Source organism: Apium graveolens, chromosome 10 (genome assembly GCF_009905375.1).
Source record: "Apium graveolens cultivar Ventura chromosome 10, ASM990537v1, whole genome shotgun sequence".
In the NCBI taxonomy this organism is placed as follows: domain Eukaryota; kingdom Viridiplantae; phylum Streptophyta; class Magnoliopsida; order Apiales; family Apiaceae; genus Apium; species Apium graveolens.
In genome coordinates this window covers 114,229,591-114,247,321 of record NC_133656.1, presented here as the reverse complement: position 1 = coordinate 114,247,321, position 17,731 = coordinate 114,229,591, and the positions used below count along the sequence as shown (strand labels likewise).

The window sequence follows — 17,731 nt, the reverse complement described above, 5'->3', positions numbered from 1 at the left end:
AGAGTCACAAAGAAAGCTCCACTCCTTTCTAAGACCTTTTCTTCTAACCTCGCCTAGCTTGGCAGGGCCAAAAGAATAACCCATACATAAATCTTACATATATGTTAGTGTGTGGAACTAGTGCATTATTCTTAGGCAATTGAAGACAAGCACGGATTATATCATTGTTTATTCTGTAGTTTTTACCTTTAAGAGTGAAGGTAATTGTTTTATCCTTAGAGTTGTAAACAGCAGTGGTCCATACCTCCTCAACCACTTCACAATATATGACAGGAGAATCCGACATAGCATATTTCAGTTTGCAACTTCGAATGAAATCCATCATTTTATGGTAATCTTCGGAAGCTGCAATCTCCTTGTTCACCAGTGCGACGAAGTTATTCTTTTCATAAACAAACCCAGATTGGGACATGATCTTGACTACTGGTGCCATTTCTTTGAATAAGTGTAATTGTAGAGAAGAAAGCTTTTGCTTTGGAGACGAAAGAGTTAGAGAAATTGCTTGAGAAAGATAAAAGTAAAAATGAAAATGAATTTGGCTTTTACACTTTCTCAGACATAAACTGTCAAAAATTAAAAGATAAAATAAAGTAACCAATCAAATTAGCCCAAAATAGCCGTTTAAAAATAAAGTAAACTGTCAAAATTCTAATGATTATCCATCGAAATATACTTATAGGTTGTAAGTAAATTCGACGGATAATGCTTAGAATTAACGGCTAGGATTGAGAGCAATTTGATGAATAAGGATTGAACAATTATCCGTCGAGATAAAAGTGCCCATAATAATATTTAATATTTTAACGGATGATTAAATTCAACGAATATTCGGATAATGAACATCTGTTAAGATGTAAATTTTGTCTTAGAAAAAATTTCATTTTTGACAAGAAATATCGAACATTATTCTGGTTGCATTTCAAATTGCTTAGACATCAAAATAGATTAAGAGTAATTAAGCATACCTAACTCACTTACCAACCTAGTAAAGGTGGATTCATCAAGTGGATTGGTAAAGATATCTGCAAGTTGCTTCTCACTTGGAACAAAATGAAGTTCCACACTACCATTCATGACATGCTCTTTAATGAAGTGGTACTTGATGTCAATGTGCTTAGTCCTTGAATGTTGTACTGGATTTCAGTAATTGCAATAGCCTTGTGTTATCACAGAAAATAGGAATCTTATTCACCTATAGACCATAATCCAACAGTTGATTTTTCATCCACAAAATATGTGCACAACAGCTACCAACAGCAATATATTCAGCCTCAGCTGGAGAGGTAGAGATTGAATTTTGCATTTTACTAAACCAGGATACTAGCTTATTTCCTAGAAATTGACAGGTTCCTGTAGTACTCTTTCTATCAATTTTATAGCCTGTATAATCTGCGTCTGAATAACCAGTTAGATCAAAACCAGAATCTCTAGGATACAAAATGCCAAGTTTTGGTGTTCCTTTGAGATATCTGAAAATTCTCTTAATAGCTACTAAATGAGATTCTCTAGGAATAGCCTAAAATCTAGCACAAAGATAAGTAGCAAACATTACATCAGGCCTACTGGCTGTTAAATATAAAAGTGAGCCAACCATGCCTCTATAGCTTGAAATATCTACAGACTTTTCAATAGTGTTTAGTTCAAGTTTAGTGGCAGTGGCCATGGGAGTTTTTGCAGATATGCAATCCATTAGGTCAAACCTCTTTAAAAGATCAAAAATATATTTGGTTTGACTTTTCCATCACTAACTTGCTTAACTTGTAAACCAAGAAAGTAAGTTATTTTCTCCCATCATGCTCATTTCATATTTACTTTGCATTAATTTGGCAAACTTTTTGCAAAGTTTCTCATCTATAGAGCCAAATATAATGTCATCTACATAAATATGAACAAGTATACTAGAGCCATTAACATTTCTAAAGAATAAAGTTTTATCAACAATACCTCTTGTAAAATGATTTTCTAAAAGAAACTTTGACAAGGTGTCATACCAGGCTCTAGGTGCTTATTTCAGTCCATAAAGTGCTTTCAAAAGATGGTAGACATATTTTGGAAAGTTGGGGTCTTCAAAACCAGGAGGTTGATTGGCATAGACCTCCTCCTCCAAATCTCCATTTAGAAAAGCACTTTTGACATCCATTTGATAGACCTTGAAATTGTCATGGGCTGCATAGGCTAGAAAGATTCTGATGGCTTCAAGTCTTGTAAAAGGAGCAAAGGTCTCATCAAAATATATTCCTTCTTGTTGACAGTGGCCTTTAGAAACCATTCTAGTTTTGTTCCTGTCTACTATGTCATTCTCATCCATCTTGTTTCTGAATACCCACTTGGTGTCAATAGGATTCGTTTTTTTAGGCTTGGGTACTAGCTTCCATACTATATTCCTTTCAAATTGGTTTAGCTCCTCTTGTATAGCTAAAAGCCAATCAGGATCCAACAGAGCTTCATCTACCTTTTTGGGCTCTTTCTTAGATAGAAAGTTGTTGTATAGACATTCTTCTTGAGTTGCTTTCCGTGTTTGCACTCTTGAAGATGCATCACCAATGATTAATTCAAATGGGTGATTGATAAGTGGATTTTATATCCACTTGGAATGCTTTATTACAAGCTTAAATTGGTGTTTTGGACTCAAGTTGTTGGTATTTTGATGTGTTTTTGTGTTATTGCATTTCAGGTATCAGTTATATGAAGAAAAGAGCTTTTAAAGGAAATATGATGAAAAGTGATCATAATTGGAAGCCAAGGCCATTGTCAAGTTGTAGAGAATCTCAATAGCTTCGCGTGGGCAGTTGAATCGCCTAATTCTGACGAGTAGAACTCAAGTTATGGTCAAAACAAGATTCATCATAATATTTTTCCCAGTCAGTAGCTGAGCGGCCGCTCAGCAGAGCTGAGCGGCCGCTCAGGAGGCGGCTGGTCGCTGATTTCGCTGAAAAAGCCTTTTTTGAGTAGAATTTGACGATTTTAAGGGTCCAGGTCCACTAGGGGCGTATATATACTTAAAAAAAGGGTTTTCATCATCCGGGAAGATTGGGATACCAAGGAGAAGGCCTAGAAGCACAGAACAACTCCGAAAAAGAAGATCTTGTTTTCAACTTGTGATTCTTTGAATTAGTTGTAACTTTGAATGCTCGTTTTCGTTCTTGTTGAACCTAGATCTCGTTTATTCGTACTTTGAATTAGTTGTAACTTTGAATGCTCGTTTTCGTTCTTGTTGAACCTAGATCTCGTTTATTCGTACTTTGATTATTATTTAGTTTATTAAGACCTTGTTTATACCATGCTTTCATTGGAACCCATGGTGACGGTGAGTTCGATTATGGGCTAATCGTTGTCATGGGGTTCTAGCGGATTTACTTATGGATTTCAATAATTAATTGTTTCGATATCTTGGTGTGTGGTGATTGTATGATATCCTAGTATTGGTTGTGCTTATTCGTCTTATGTGCGTAGCTAACATATAAGATAGCGTGTTAATCTCTATTGAAGTGACAGTGAATATAGAGGTTTAGAACTTGCCATGTTAGCATAGGTTCATGTATGTGTATGCATGATTCGTAGGTAACTCTAACCGTTTTACTTGCCCTATGTAATCAAGATAGATAACTTGTTCTTAAACCGTTATGTTGTCAAATTCTATAGACATATAGGGTCTCAATATAATTGGTGCCTATTCAGCTTCTATCTCTTTTGTGGATGTCTGGTAGAATGGTACTCGTGCAATGAAAGTTGGCGTTTATCAGTTTTGTGTTATCTGATTAGTGTCATCACCATCACATGCTAAGGTTAAGAACAATAAGGCTATTGAATGAAGTATATAATGAAGTTAGGATCCCATGTTTGTCATATATAGTAATTCAACCTCAATTCTCTTAGTTAATGTTATTTAGTATAATCTCTTAGTTTAATAAAAACCCAATTTGTTATTTGTCTTAGCATTGAGCGATAACCATACATTGTTGCATAGGTGCATAAATTGAACTTAACCTAAACTAGTCTCTGTGGGAACGAATCTGATTTATATCTTATACTACTTGCGAACCCATATACTTGCATGAATATTAGCGCGTGTTTTCGCCCTAACAGTGATCTCTAGTCCATTTTCTTTGTTATGGTAGATTAGCTCTAGATGAAGAGGCCTCATGATTGTCTTGATGTGTGATTGAGTTTGATTAGAAGAAACTCCCCCTGAGTTTATGGATCTATAACTTGATGATAGTGTTCTTTCTAACTGTGATTTATATTGATTTTCAGATTCTATTGATGGCTCAACGGATGTTGATCTTTTCCTTTCGACGGATGATGCAGATTGTCTCTCAACGGATGATCCACTTGGTTTATTGACGGATGTTGAATTTTGTGCTTCATTTGTTGTAGATTTTTCTGCATTATCCTTAGACATTGTTTTTTGATCACTTTGATCACAAATCATCTAAACATTATCAAATTTGAGGCTTTCATGGAAATCTCCACCTTGCAGTCCTTCAATCTTCTTATCATCAAACACAACATGTACAGATTCCATAACAATAGTGGTTCTGAGATTGTAGACTCTGTATGCTTTTCCAACTGCATATCCAGCAAAAATGCCTTCATTTGCTTTGGCATCAGACTTTCCATGCTGATCAGTTTGATTCTTTAAGATATAGCATTTGTAGCCAAAGACATGTAAAATTTTTAATGTTGGCTTCCTGTTCTTGAACAATTGGTAGGGAGTCATGAACTTTGATTGATTAACCAAAGAAATATTTTGAGTGTAGCATGCAATGTTTACAGCTTCAGCCCAAAAGTATGTAGGAAACTTTGATTCTTCTAGCATTGTTCTTACAGCTTCAACAAGAGATCTGTTTTTCCATTCCACCACTCCATTTTGTTATGGGGTTCTTGCTGCTGAAAACTCATGCATGATCCGATTCTCTTCACAAATAATCTCATCACGAAATTCTTGAACTCAGTTCCATTGTCACTTCTGATTCTTTTAACTTTTGAATCAGGATGATTGTTGACTTGCCTTATGTGATTTATGATGATTTCACTAGCTTCATCTTTGGATTTGAGAAAATATGTCCAAGAGAACTTTGAGAAATCATCCACAATTACTAGGCATTATCTTTTCTTTAAGATGGACAACACATTGACTGGTCCAAATAAATCCATGTGTAGTAATTGAAAAGGTTCTTCAATTATTGATTCCAGCTTCCTTTTGAATGATGCCTTGATTTGCTTTCATTTCTAACCGGCATAACACAATCCATCCTTTGAGAATTCCACTTGAGGAATGCCTCTTACCAAATCTTTCTTGACTAGTTCATTCACAGTCTTGAAGTTAAGGTGTGATAGCTTCTTGTGCCATAGCCAATTTTCATCTTGACTTTTCTTGCTGAAGAGACAAGTGACAGATTATGCATTTGATGAGTTGAAGTCAGCTAGATACATATTCCCTTTTCTCACTCCAGTGAGGACCACTTTATTGGTTTTCTGGTTGGTCATAATACATGCTTCAGAATTGAATGTTACTGAGTTGCCCTTGTCACAAAGATGGCTGATACTTAAGAGATTATGCTTGAGTCCATCCACTAGGGCAACTTCCTCAATGATGACATGTCTTTAGAAATCAAGCCATATCTTACAGTATAACCCTTGCTGTCATTTCTAAAAGTAATACTTGGGCCAACCCTCTCCTTGAACTTAATGAGCAGGGTAGAATCTCCAGTCATGTGGCTTGAGCACCCACTATCCAAATACCAAAGATTCTTCTTGTTTCCCCACACACAACAAAATTAAATAAAGTTGATTTTGGTACCCAAGTTTCCTTGGGTCCTATTTTGTTAGCCCTTTTATTAGGTTTCTTAGACCTTTCTTTATTTGAATTAGGTATTTGAGATTCATCCTTAGTCATTTGAGTGGGACCTTTGAAACCATTCATCATTATAGAATTATCATGCACAAGATGATTAACATGAAAAGGCATATTATGTGCAAATATGTTATTCCAGTAAGGCATGCTAAATGGCATTTGTGGCATACTGAATGTAGCATAGTAAGGATTTTATGCAAATGGCATATTAGCGAATTGTGCATTCAAATTATGTGCAGGCATAGCTATCACATGCATGGTAGGCATGTTAAGAAAAAGGGAGGTGCAAACATGGGTGCAGGCATAGCAAGTTTGTAATTAACAGACAAATGATTAACACTACCACACTTCACACAGGTTTTTCTCGGTGCATATTTATCAGGTGTGTAGTTGTTATGTTTGTTAATTCCAACTTTCCCATTTCTATTATTTTTCCTTTTATATCCTGCTTTAACCTCAATTTTATTCAATCCGCCATTCAATTATTTGATTGACAAATGTCCTATATTGACTCTCTTGTTCTTTTATATTTGACTTGTTTCTCCTGGAACAAAGTTGTTGGAAACTGATCCATATTTCTCATTTAACTTAGCTAGCTGAGATTTGCTAACTGGTTTTCTTTAACTCAACGAATGGGGTTCCTTATCTTTCAACGGATAATTCTTTTGATCTTTCGAAGGATAACATTCATCATCGGTCGAATCCACATCCGTTGAAAGTCCTTCTTCCAAGTAGGGATTCAGTATCTCTTTGCTCTTTTTCCATGCTTCATCATATAAGGATTCTATACCTTGAACTTTAGTAATTCGAGCATGGACATCTCTAGATGATTTCCATGCCTTATTACTTCCTGTTCTCGTTCAAGTTGCTTTCTTAAAATATTCTCTTTCTTTAAGGATTCAGTAAGTTCATCTTTAACAACCTTGTACTCCATATTTAGTTTCTCAAACTTAACAAATTGAGATTCTAACACATGATTCCTTTCACTTAAAAACAAATTGTTCTATTTAATTTTAGTGTTTCCTTTAGTGAGAGATTTGAGTGTAACACGTAGATGATATAATTCAGTAAACATGTCATTTATGGCATCATTGCACTCAGTTTTAGATAAATGTGCTAGATTAGTAGTGATTACTTGATTACTGGATGAACTGACCTCTGCTTCATCTGATTTGGCCATAAGTGCTAGATTTACATAGCTTGTATCCTCATCCTCCTCTAATCCATCTACAGCCCAGTCATTTTCATGAGTTAGGAAGGCCCGATCCTTCTGTTTGAGCAGCTCAAAGTATTTCTTTTTGTAATCCACAGGCTCAAACTTCTTTCTTTCAGAATCAAGCTTTTTGTACTCATTTGCAAAATGCAAGCCACATTTGAAACATTTGAACTTTGACTTGTCAACCATATTTCTATTAGGCTTGGATGCTCCAAAATTCTTCTTAAATTTGAGTTTGGCAAACCTTCTGTATAAAAAATCCAGATACTCATCTATGTCATCCATATCATCTTGACTAAGATGTTCTTCATGTTCATCTACTAGCCTTTTTCCTTTGCCTTCACAAACTCTAGGGTTTGGTGCAGATTCCACATCTTCAACCTTTGTCTCCTTCTATTTCTCTTGCTCAGCAACAAATGCAATGGATCCTCCTTTCTTTCTTCTTTTCTCCAGCTTCTCATCTTGCTCTATTTCAAGCTCATAGATCTTTAAAATCCCATACAGTCTGTCCAAGGTATATTTCTGGTAATCTTTAGAATTTTTTAGTGAGACTGTCATGGGCTTCTATTCTTTTGGCACAGATTTAAGGAATTTGAGGTTTGAATCTTTTGTCTGATAGACTCTTCCATGCAACTTTAGAGCATTTAGTAGTTTTTTAAATCTACTAAATATGTCAGTGTGACTCACTTTATTCACTATGAAAATGCTCATATTGCTGAATTAAGAGTTGTATTTTATTTTTCCTTACCTACTCACTTCTATCACATATAACTTGAATTGTATCCCATACATCTTTGGCAGTTTTGCAATTGATGATGTTGTCAAACATGTCACCATCAACACCATTAAACAAAATGTTCATGGCATTCTTATCCTTATGAACTTGTTCAATATATGGATCAAACCATTCTGCTCCAGGCTTTGGGATAGATGTTTCATTTCATGTAGCAGCTCTTATAGGAACATGAGGACCTTTCTCAATACAGTCCACATATTCTTCAACTTGAGAGAGGAGATGCAGGTGTATTTTCACCTTCCAATGGTTATAGTTGTCTTTGTCCAGAAATGGAATTTTTACTCCAACATCTTTTCTACTCATCTTGTTAGTTGTTGTGATCTTTAAACTCTTTGTTCTTCAAGAGCTTGCTCTGGTACCAATTGTTATTACCAAACAATACAACAAAGAATTACAGAAGGGGGTTGAATGTAATTATTGCTACTTTTAAAATTTAAGAACTGTTCTACTATGAATATATAATAGTGTTTGATTTAGCTATAGTGCGGAATGAAAGTATTGAAGAAATCATACACAACGTAATCAAATACAAGTATTTAAAAACTTTCTGGTGGATTGAATTTATCCACCAGAGATATATATATTAATATGAGAACTCTGTGATGTAAAGTTTGCACACAGCTGCTTACAAGTTGAACGCACAAAAACAGAGAAATTCTTTTACAGATATGGCTTTTTCTATTTCTCTGGTAATTGCTTACTAACTTCGATAATGTTCTACTTGCTACTCTTTGGTTTATATATCACCAAGTTACATGATAAAAAGATAAAACAAATAAGACAAATTATTTCTAGTCTAATTTCATGCTGCTTCATTTCCCCGTCCAGCATCTTTGAATATCTTCAGTTTAGCATGGAAATGGAAATGCTTTTTTGTTCTCTAAAACCTGTAAATAGGCTGCCACATTCCATTTGCATACAATCAACGCATGTGACTATGAAGTCATTATCAACTGCTCTTTTTGAATTTGTTCATCGTTGAAACTCAGTTAGATCATCTGTTGAGACTATGTTGGATCATCCATTGAGAGTCTGGCTAAACATTTGTTGAAGCTTTAGTTGATCATCCGTTGAAACCTTGTGGAACATCCGTTGAGAGCATCTTCATAGTAGTTAACTCTATTTCACCTATACAATATTACAAGTCATCTAATATTTACAATTAGCCAACCTATCTTGCATATCAATCTAGTAGTCAACATGACTTAAAACATTCTACAACATCTAGTTCTCTAAGGTATCACAATATGCAGAAATGTGCTACTAAACTTATTAATACATAAGCTACTTTTTCAACGGATATTGAAGTGATCATCCGTTGAAAGCTACAAAATCACTAAATTAAATATACTAAGGTGTTTTGTTTAATATCATCAGGTACACAACATATTCCTAACATTTCCCAATTCATAACAGCTTTGATCTTTGCAGGATCCACTTTGATCCCTTCACTATTGACTACGTGTCCAAGAAACTGAACTTCTTTCAACCAAAACTCACATTTGGAAAATTTCGCATACAATTTTTTTTTCATCATAATTTTCAAAGCAATCCTCAAATGCTCTGTGTGCTCCACTTCTGACTTTAAGTAAATCAATATATCATCGATAAACACTATCACGAACTTGTCTAGGTATTTCTTAAATACTCGATTCATAAGATCCATAAAAGCAGCTGGCGCATTTTCCAATCCAAACGCCATTACCAAGAATTCATAATGTTCGTATCTCGTTCAAAACGCCGTCTTGGGTATATATTCTTCCTTGATCTTTAACTGATGATATCCAGATCTTAAGTTGATCTTGGAAATACACGTAGCTCCTTTCAGCTGATCAAACAAGTCATCGATTCGTGGGAGAGGGTACTTATTCTTGATAGTCAACTTATTCAATTCGCGGTAATCGATACACAATCTCATGCTTCCATCTTTCTTCTTTACGAACAGCACCGGTGCTCCCTACGGGGAAACATTCGGTCGAATAACTCCTTTATCTAATAATTTTTGCAATTGTGTCGCTAGTTCCTTCATTATAATAGGCGACATTCGATAAGGGGCTTTTGAAACTGGTTCCGTTCCAGGAGCCAAATCAATCATGAACTCAATCTCTCGATCTGGAGGTAGTCCAGGTAATTCATCTGGAAATACATCAGGAAATTCTTTAACTACATGAATGCCTTTAATCTTTAACAATTCCTTCTCTACATTCTTCACATTAGCCAAGTAAGCTTCGCATCCTTGTCGTAACAATCTCATTGTCTGAATTGCCATTAGAAATTTCTTATCTCCCCTCTTTCCTTTCAATATCACTTCAGCTCCATCCTTGGTTCTCAATTTCACTTTCTTATTTCTACACTCAATTTGCGCATCATGGTTTGCTAACCAATCCATTCCGAGAATAACAACGAAGTCTCCTAACTTAAATGGAATTAAGTCAGCAGAAAAGTATCGACCTTTTATAACAATATCGCAATTAGGAAAAATTCTATCGGAAATAACTCTTTCCTGATTTGCTACTTCTATAATCAAGTTAGATTCTAATGGGTACACATCATACTTCATTCTATCCACAACATTTTCAGAGATAAATGATCTAGTAGCTCCAGAATCCATTAACACTTTGACTTCTACTAAATTTATAGCAAGTGTACCTGCTACCACATCTACATCATGCACTACATCTTTCATTATCGTAATGAATGTTCGCGCCCTTGGCTGAACTATTTGTGGTGGTGGAGGCGGTGGTCCAGCAATCCTAAGAACATTTGCCTTCTGAACAGGCTCCTTGCAATTCTTTGCCATATGGCCAACTTTTCCACACTTAAAATAAGCCAGCTCTAGCTTTCCCGGACCGTTTGGGCATTTAGATGAATAATGCCCTTTCTGGTTACACTTGAAACACGTCACGTTGAGCTTATTGAATTTTCTGGGGTGCCTCTTTCCACAAGTCTTGCACTCCTGAATCTGTGGTCTACTCTCCTTCGTTGACTGTCCCGCTTTCTGAAAACAATTTATTTGAATCCCATTTCTAGGCTTAAACCTTTGAAATTTCTGGTATTGATTTCCCACATTCGTTCCAAACATCCCTCTAAACTTGGAACTTCCTTGATCTTGTTCTGATTCCTCAAACTTTCTTTTATTTCCTTCACTTTCCCTTTTAGTTGCTTCTCTTTCTCCTTCTACGATCATAGCTTTATGTACCAAAGCAGCGTAAGTCCTTATATCAAGAAGATCCACCTGACTACGAATCCATGTTTTAAGTCCTTGTTGAAATTTATTAGCTTTCTTTGCTTCTGTATTCACATACTCGGGCACAAACCTTGCCAACTCTTAAAACTCCACTTCATACTCAGCTACCGTCATGTTCCATTGCTTCAAATCCAGAAATCTCATGTCTCACTGGTCTTGCATGTAACTCGGTAAGTACTTCTCCAAGAATAGCTCCGTAAACTTCTCCCAAGATATAGCTTCTCTTTCCAGCAACGCCTTAGTAGATTCCCACCAGTAACTAGCATCATCCTTAAGGTAATAACTTGCATACTGCACCTTCTTATTGTCCTTAACTTCCTCAAACTCAAGGCCTTCTCTATTTCTTTCAACCAGGATTGAGCTTTAATCGGATCGGGAAAACCTACAAACTCTGGGGGATGAACAGATTGAAAATATTTGAAGTTCCCGACTCTAGGGACTGGGGGTTGTTGCAAGAGTTGGAAGAGTCGGTTCATCATGGGGGTGTCTTGGTTTTGCTCTTGTTTTGAGTTTGAGTTTCTTCTTCTTGGTGATTTGGTGAAGTGGCCATTTTATAAACCTGATGAGCAACTATTTAGCAATACGATAGCATGGCATACATAGCAATACAGATTCTTTTAGAAATAGTTTGTGGGTTTTAAGTTTTACCCAGTTGCTCATGCAATCCTATTACTACATAATTCACTTACGGGTTAGGCTTCTCACATGACAAAAGATATATTATCAACAGATATCTGAATATGGTTACATGGAAAATAGGATATGTAAATAGTTTATGAAACTTAAGATTCCGCAATATAGAAACAAGATGCATAGATAGATAGTTTATGGAATTCATCGGTTTCTTATAAGATAATCAAAGTACATAGATAAATAGTTCTAATATAGTGAGTTCTAGGAATCAGATACAATAACATAGCAGGGTTAAACAGAGGGAAAGCTGGAAAATATCCCCATATCTACCCCTAACTTCTACCTAACTACTTCTACAACCAACACTAAGTTCTAAAATACAATACAGCGTGAAAAGAAAAAGGGATCCCGACATCTGACAAAGTTTCCCAAAGCCTACCGGCGCTGAAAAGGAACAACCATAAGAACTATGGGCTCCACTAGATGTCCTGCCTGATCTCATAAACTCACTAACCATCGAAATCAATAATCTCCCTCAACACTAAAAGCATCCAACGAATAATCTTATGAACTCTTCGGGCCTCGGACTCAGCATCACTGGCAGATGGTCCCTCATCCACCTGTCTACGGGCAACCTGTTCCACCATCTCAATACGAACTCTCCACTCGGTCTCTAGCACTGATGTCTACTGCCTAGACTTACGTGCCAGCCTATCTACCAATGCTCCCAACTCAGGGATACGAGAGTACACAAAGTCTCGGTCCTGGGCTAAATTGCCACCAACATGGGAAGGCACGGGTACAGCAGGCTCTCGCTCAGGGGTTGGGGTCTCTGGAACATGGGAAGGCATTCTATTTCTGAACAAAACTGAACTAGGTGGCAGTAATCTTTTAACGGCTAGGTAAAGGCATTGAAAAAAAGTTCCAGGTTTTCAAGATTCAAAGTTTGGGAGAAAGCCAACATTCATCACAAATCAATAACAGGGTTCTCAAGAAGTTTCTCACTTTAAAAGGAAACAATTATTCAATCTCCGAGAATCAATAACAAAGTAAAATGACAGGGTTCTCGACCAAGTTTCATAACTTTAAAGTAGATACTACTCATTCTGTTTCATTTCAAGTAATTAAGCAAGTTGCTTTATCAAAGATATAAATTACCCTTTTTATAAAATAGTAAAGAACCCTTGATTGGAATATCCATCATTTAAATTTAATATGGGTGATCAGCCCGTACTGACCTTCATTCGGTCATTAAGGTACCTATGGCATATTTCAGCCTTATAGTGGACTAGCCCTGCTAGTCTCTTATATGACTGGACTAGTCCCACTAGTCTCTTACGTCTCTATCCAATATTCAAGGAATTCATTTGGAAAACCCTTATGTTAGAATATAAGAAGTTTATCTAAATTCAGTTTTAACATTACCGATAAGTGAAATCAATTGGATTTTTACAAGTCAAAAATCATTCTTAAGGTCAATTCAAGAATTCATGGAAAGTGAACAAGTCGAATGTATATAGGGGTCATAAGTTAAAGGTATTGATCAAACATTGAACAAGTGTATAAGTTCACAATAAGGATAGTTCCAAAGAACTATATGTAACAAGTCATAAAGGATATCAGGGGATCTCGGTTAACAAGATATATCATGTGAAAACTTCATAAGGCTCTCTTTAAGATCAAAGGATCATAAGTTAACAAAGTATAGGGATAAGATAACAAGTTTTAGAAACAAGGGGTTACTATTAGGGATCGTCATATGGACTTATAACTAGCTTATTCCAGGGAACAGTTTTAGGGTTTCTCAAGAATCAACAACAAATATAACAAAGAAATTTCGTTTTATCATGGCATCAGTAATATACTTTCTATATCAATTCATAATAGAAGGCAGATTTACTTGCCTAAAAAATCTTTCATATTTTACGGAACCTGAGCTACTGCCACCAAAGATATCCTCCCTTTTCCTAGCCGGAATGCCTCTGTTATCCAAATCGAGAGAGAGAGAGAGAGAGAGAGAGAGAGAGAGAGAGTCGAGAGAGCTCGAGAGAAAAGAGAGAGAGACAACTGGGTGAGAAAGAAAGGAAAAAGGGGGAGTGAGGGTGTACATATAATTTCCAAAGGGCAATTTGGTAATTGGTAAAATAAATTATGAATTTTCTTTTTCCCTTTTCTAATTCTCTAATACACTAAGCAATTTTGATAATACAAACTTATCTTACAAATCTGGAAAGGATACCACTCTTATTATTAAAATAAAGGATATGAAATTAGCTCTTCACCCGTATTTTTAAATAAAATTTTGAGCGAATAGATTATTTATTAGGGATTTTACAAATAAATCCCAAATATTAGAAATAAACTTCATTAAATCATTTTTAAATATCAGAGCATCCAAATAATTCCAACTATCATTTTTAAAAAGTATCTGGGATTATTCCAGAACTAATGAAACAAATTTCGCACCTTGATCATATTTTATTTATTTAATAGAAAATATATAAGGACCATAAATTTTTTATCTAAATCAAATAAATCCTTTTTAAAACATTTAAAAGCTCACGAATTTACAATCCATACACATACCCACAAATAACACACATTCACATCACGCTAGGCACCACCATTCTCATTTATATATCTTAGCATATAATGCTCTTTTTAATTACTAATTATGCGAGTAACAATCACGTGATAAAATAATTAACAAAATAACTTTTTAATTACAAACTCAAATCATATAGACACACAGAGGTCTTCACATTTATCACAACTCATTATAGTTCGATCCATCTTTTGAAAAACGAGTCTCGTTCTACTTGACGACCCGACTATCACAGCTTAAGCCCTTAGCTGACTCATCAAACTGGAACGAGACCTTACCTGTTCCTTATTACTATTTCACAGAATTTATATATAAACCAGAAAAATCATTTAACCTTTTATTTTATATACATAATTCCACATAATCCACATTTATAGCACGAAACTTTATTCTATTCACATAAATACATCACGAAAATCCCAGTCGCTACATCCACTCTCAGCTTGTGGCAACTTGTTATCACTTTCATGTTGCAAGGAATGCAATTAAACTTATCACAGAAGGAATATGAATCTTCAGTCTTTGCTTCTTTATATTTGCATACTCCCAATCTTGACTCACTAACAGCCTTTTTACAAAGGTGAGTTGGATAATTTGTTGAGCTACAGTTTTGACACGGTTTCCTAGGAGCATCTGCAACAAATGCAAAGTTATTGCTTTTGTTTATCCCAATCTTCCCATTTTTGTTTTTCTTCTTTCCCTGCATTCCTAGTCTTAATCTCCTTGATTGACTTCTTAGGAGTTTGATCCACCATGGGCTTCTTCTCAGTTTTAGAAGGTGGAGTTATTTCTTTGCATTTCTTTTCATTGTCCTCATAAACAAGTTCTTACTTTATGATCAACTCCTCTTCACTGAAATTCACTTCATATACTTTGAACAGAGGTGAACCCAACTGATAGGGAATAAAATAAATAAACCCTGAATGCGTAATTAATATCGCATTAATTGGGCTAGTTGTTAAGCCCATTAGAAGAGGCCCAAGACCCTTGAAAGGGGCCCAAAAATAGCCTAGGAATATAATTGGTGTTAAAATTAATTAGACCAGATACGGTCCAATAACAAAGCCCAATCAGAAAGGGCCCAAAACCCTGAATATTAATTAATTTCGTAATTAATTAGTAAGGGATAAATCAGTTGTCAAGATGAGTCCCAATAAGGGCATAAATCTCTGTAGATCGGCCTCCAAGGGACCTCATAGGATAAGGAATCAATTTCCTACTTCCTAGGACTCCAAAGTCCATTCTAATTCTGAGACTTACCCACCAAGTCTCCTAGATATACTCTCATTCAAGGACTCCCAACATCTATATAAAGGGCCTCACCCCACAAATCAGAACTACATTTTTTGGCTTGATTATCTAACTCACAGAGATACGTAGGCATCTCGTAAAGGCAGAGTTAAGCTATGAAACACGAGAGCAGCCATTAAAGGCCTTGAGCTCCCAAACCTTAGTGATAAATATAGAAATTAATAAACCCTAGTTTTTAATCCATAAAATTTGGCGCCGTTTGTGGGAAATACAACAACAACCATGGCGAGAATACGGAGAGGAAGCAGCGCCCTTGAAGGAGGAACACCAGCGGGGACGACCCAAATGATTTCGTCAACAGTGGAGGTACCTCCGCATTCAACCTATTTCGCCACCCAAAGAGGAGCCCAGGTAGGGGTAACTGAACCTCAACCTCAAGGGACGATTCCCCCAGCTCCTCAAGGGACGAATCCCCAACTTCAACAGCTACATACACCTGTGAATTCTCGACCCGTTGGGTAAGAGTATTCAACTATTGTGACCACCAACCCCCCTTATGGGATGCCCCTTTACCCCAAGGTTGGAGGAAGCGGACATGCTGGACGGAGTGAAGCACGAGGGCAAACACCCCCTACATACAAGGTTTGGCTCCTATCCCGGAGGATCAGGAATTTTCTGGTCCTTATACTGAAAGAGACTCTGAATCTTTGGATTATGAAGTGGCCCCAAGAAAGAGACGTGTTGGCAAAGAGCCGATGCCTGATGGTAACCAATGTCCCAGGAGCACCCGAGTAATAAATCCCCAAGAAGTGCAGGAGAGAATCAGGGCTCATGAGGCTGAGATTCAAAGGCTGAAGCGCGACTTGGAGGTGCACCAGGCCCCCAGACCCCCACTACCACCTAGGGGGAGAAATCCTCCTCCAAACATAGACCTGGATGATCTGTCATAAAGAAGGATTGTTGTCCCAAGAGCTGATCCAAGCAATCTTCTTCCCTATGGAGATCCTGATGACCCTACTCCACCATTCACTGAAGAGATAATGAGTGCCCATATCTCAAGGAAGTTCAAGATGCCCACTATCAAAGCTTTTGATGGTACTGGAGATCCCGCTAATCATGTCAGGACATTCTCTAATGCGTTGTTGTTGCAGCCCGTGAATGATGCTACTAAGTGTCGGGCCTTTCCTCAAACCCTGTCGGGGATGGCTCAAAGATGGTATAGTCGTTTACCCCCGAACTATATTGGGTCATTCAGAGAATTAAGTCAGGCTTTTATTAAGCAATTCATCAACGGGAGAGTGCATGAGAAAAGTTTAGCATCCCTCATGAGCATTGTGCAGGGAGCAAAATAGTCCTTGAGGGACTATCTGAATCGTTTCACAAAGGAAGCTTTAAAAGTCCTGGACCTCGATGACAAGGTAGCTATGATAGCACTGCAACAGGGAACTAGGGACGAGTTTTTCAAGATGTCCTTGGCTAAGCGCCCCCTGAAAGCATTTTGCAGCTCCAAGATAGGGCAGGGAAATACATCAAAGTGGAGGAGAGCATGAGGAAGACAGTAGTAAGTAACGAGCCCACTGGAGGCAAGAAGTGGAAAACTGATCTAGAATATATTACTAAGGACAAGTATCCTAGAACTGAGCTAAACCTTGATTCAACCCCGTAGAAGGGAGGACCTGGGCAAAAGTTCACTGAATATGCTAAGATAAATGCCCCTAGAAGCCAGATCTTGATGGAAATCGAGAAAGATCGAGATATTCGTTGGCCTAAACCTTTAAAGACTGATCCTACCAAGCTAGATAAGAGCAAATATTGCAGATATCACAAGGATGATGGTCATGATACTGATGAGTGTAGGCAATTAAAAGATGAAATAGAGTTCCTCATTCAAAAAGGAAGATTGAGCAAGTACACTAGGGAAAGAGGAGATAGGAATAACAATGGGAGAAAGAACTTTGAAGATCGTAGGAGGGACCAATACAATCAGGGGCGGAATCCCCAACCTAGGGGACCCGTAATAAATGCAGTCTTTGGAGGACCACGACCCCGAGAGCCTGTGATAAATACAATCTTTAGAGGACCAACTGCTACTGGATTATCCAAGAACTCCAAAAACATGTATACCA

General features: G+C 36.8%; 1 protein-coding gene across 1 annotated transcript; it reads right to left on the bottom strand.

Moving 5' to 3' along the window:
- Positions 1 to 9,826: 9,826 nt before the first annotated feature.
- On the bottom strand, positions 9,827 to 12,396 carry LOC141690872 (uncharacterized). The gene is made up of 3 exons (XM_074495628.1): positions 12,264 to 12,396; positions 10,803 to 11,196; positions 9,827 to 10,622 (listed from the first exon to the last, which is right to left on the bottom strand). Exons 1-3 carry the CDS (start codon positions 12,394 to 12,396, stop codon positions 9,827 to 9,829), a joined length of 1,323 nt encoding a protein of 440 aa, XP_074351729.1.
- Positions 12,397 to 17,731: the final 5,335 nt, after the last annotated feature.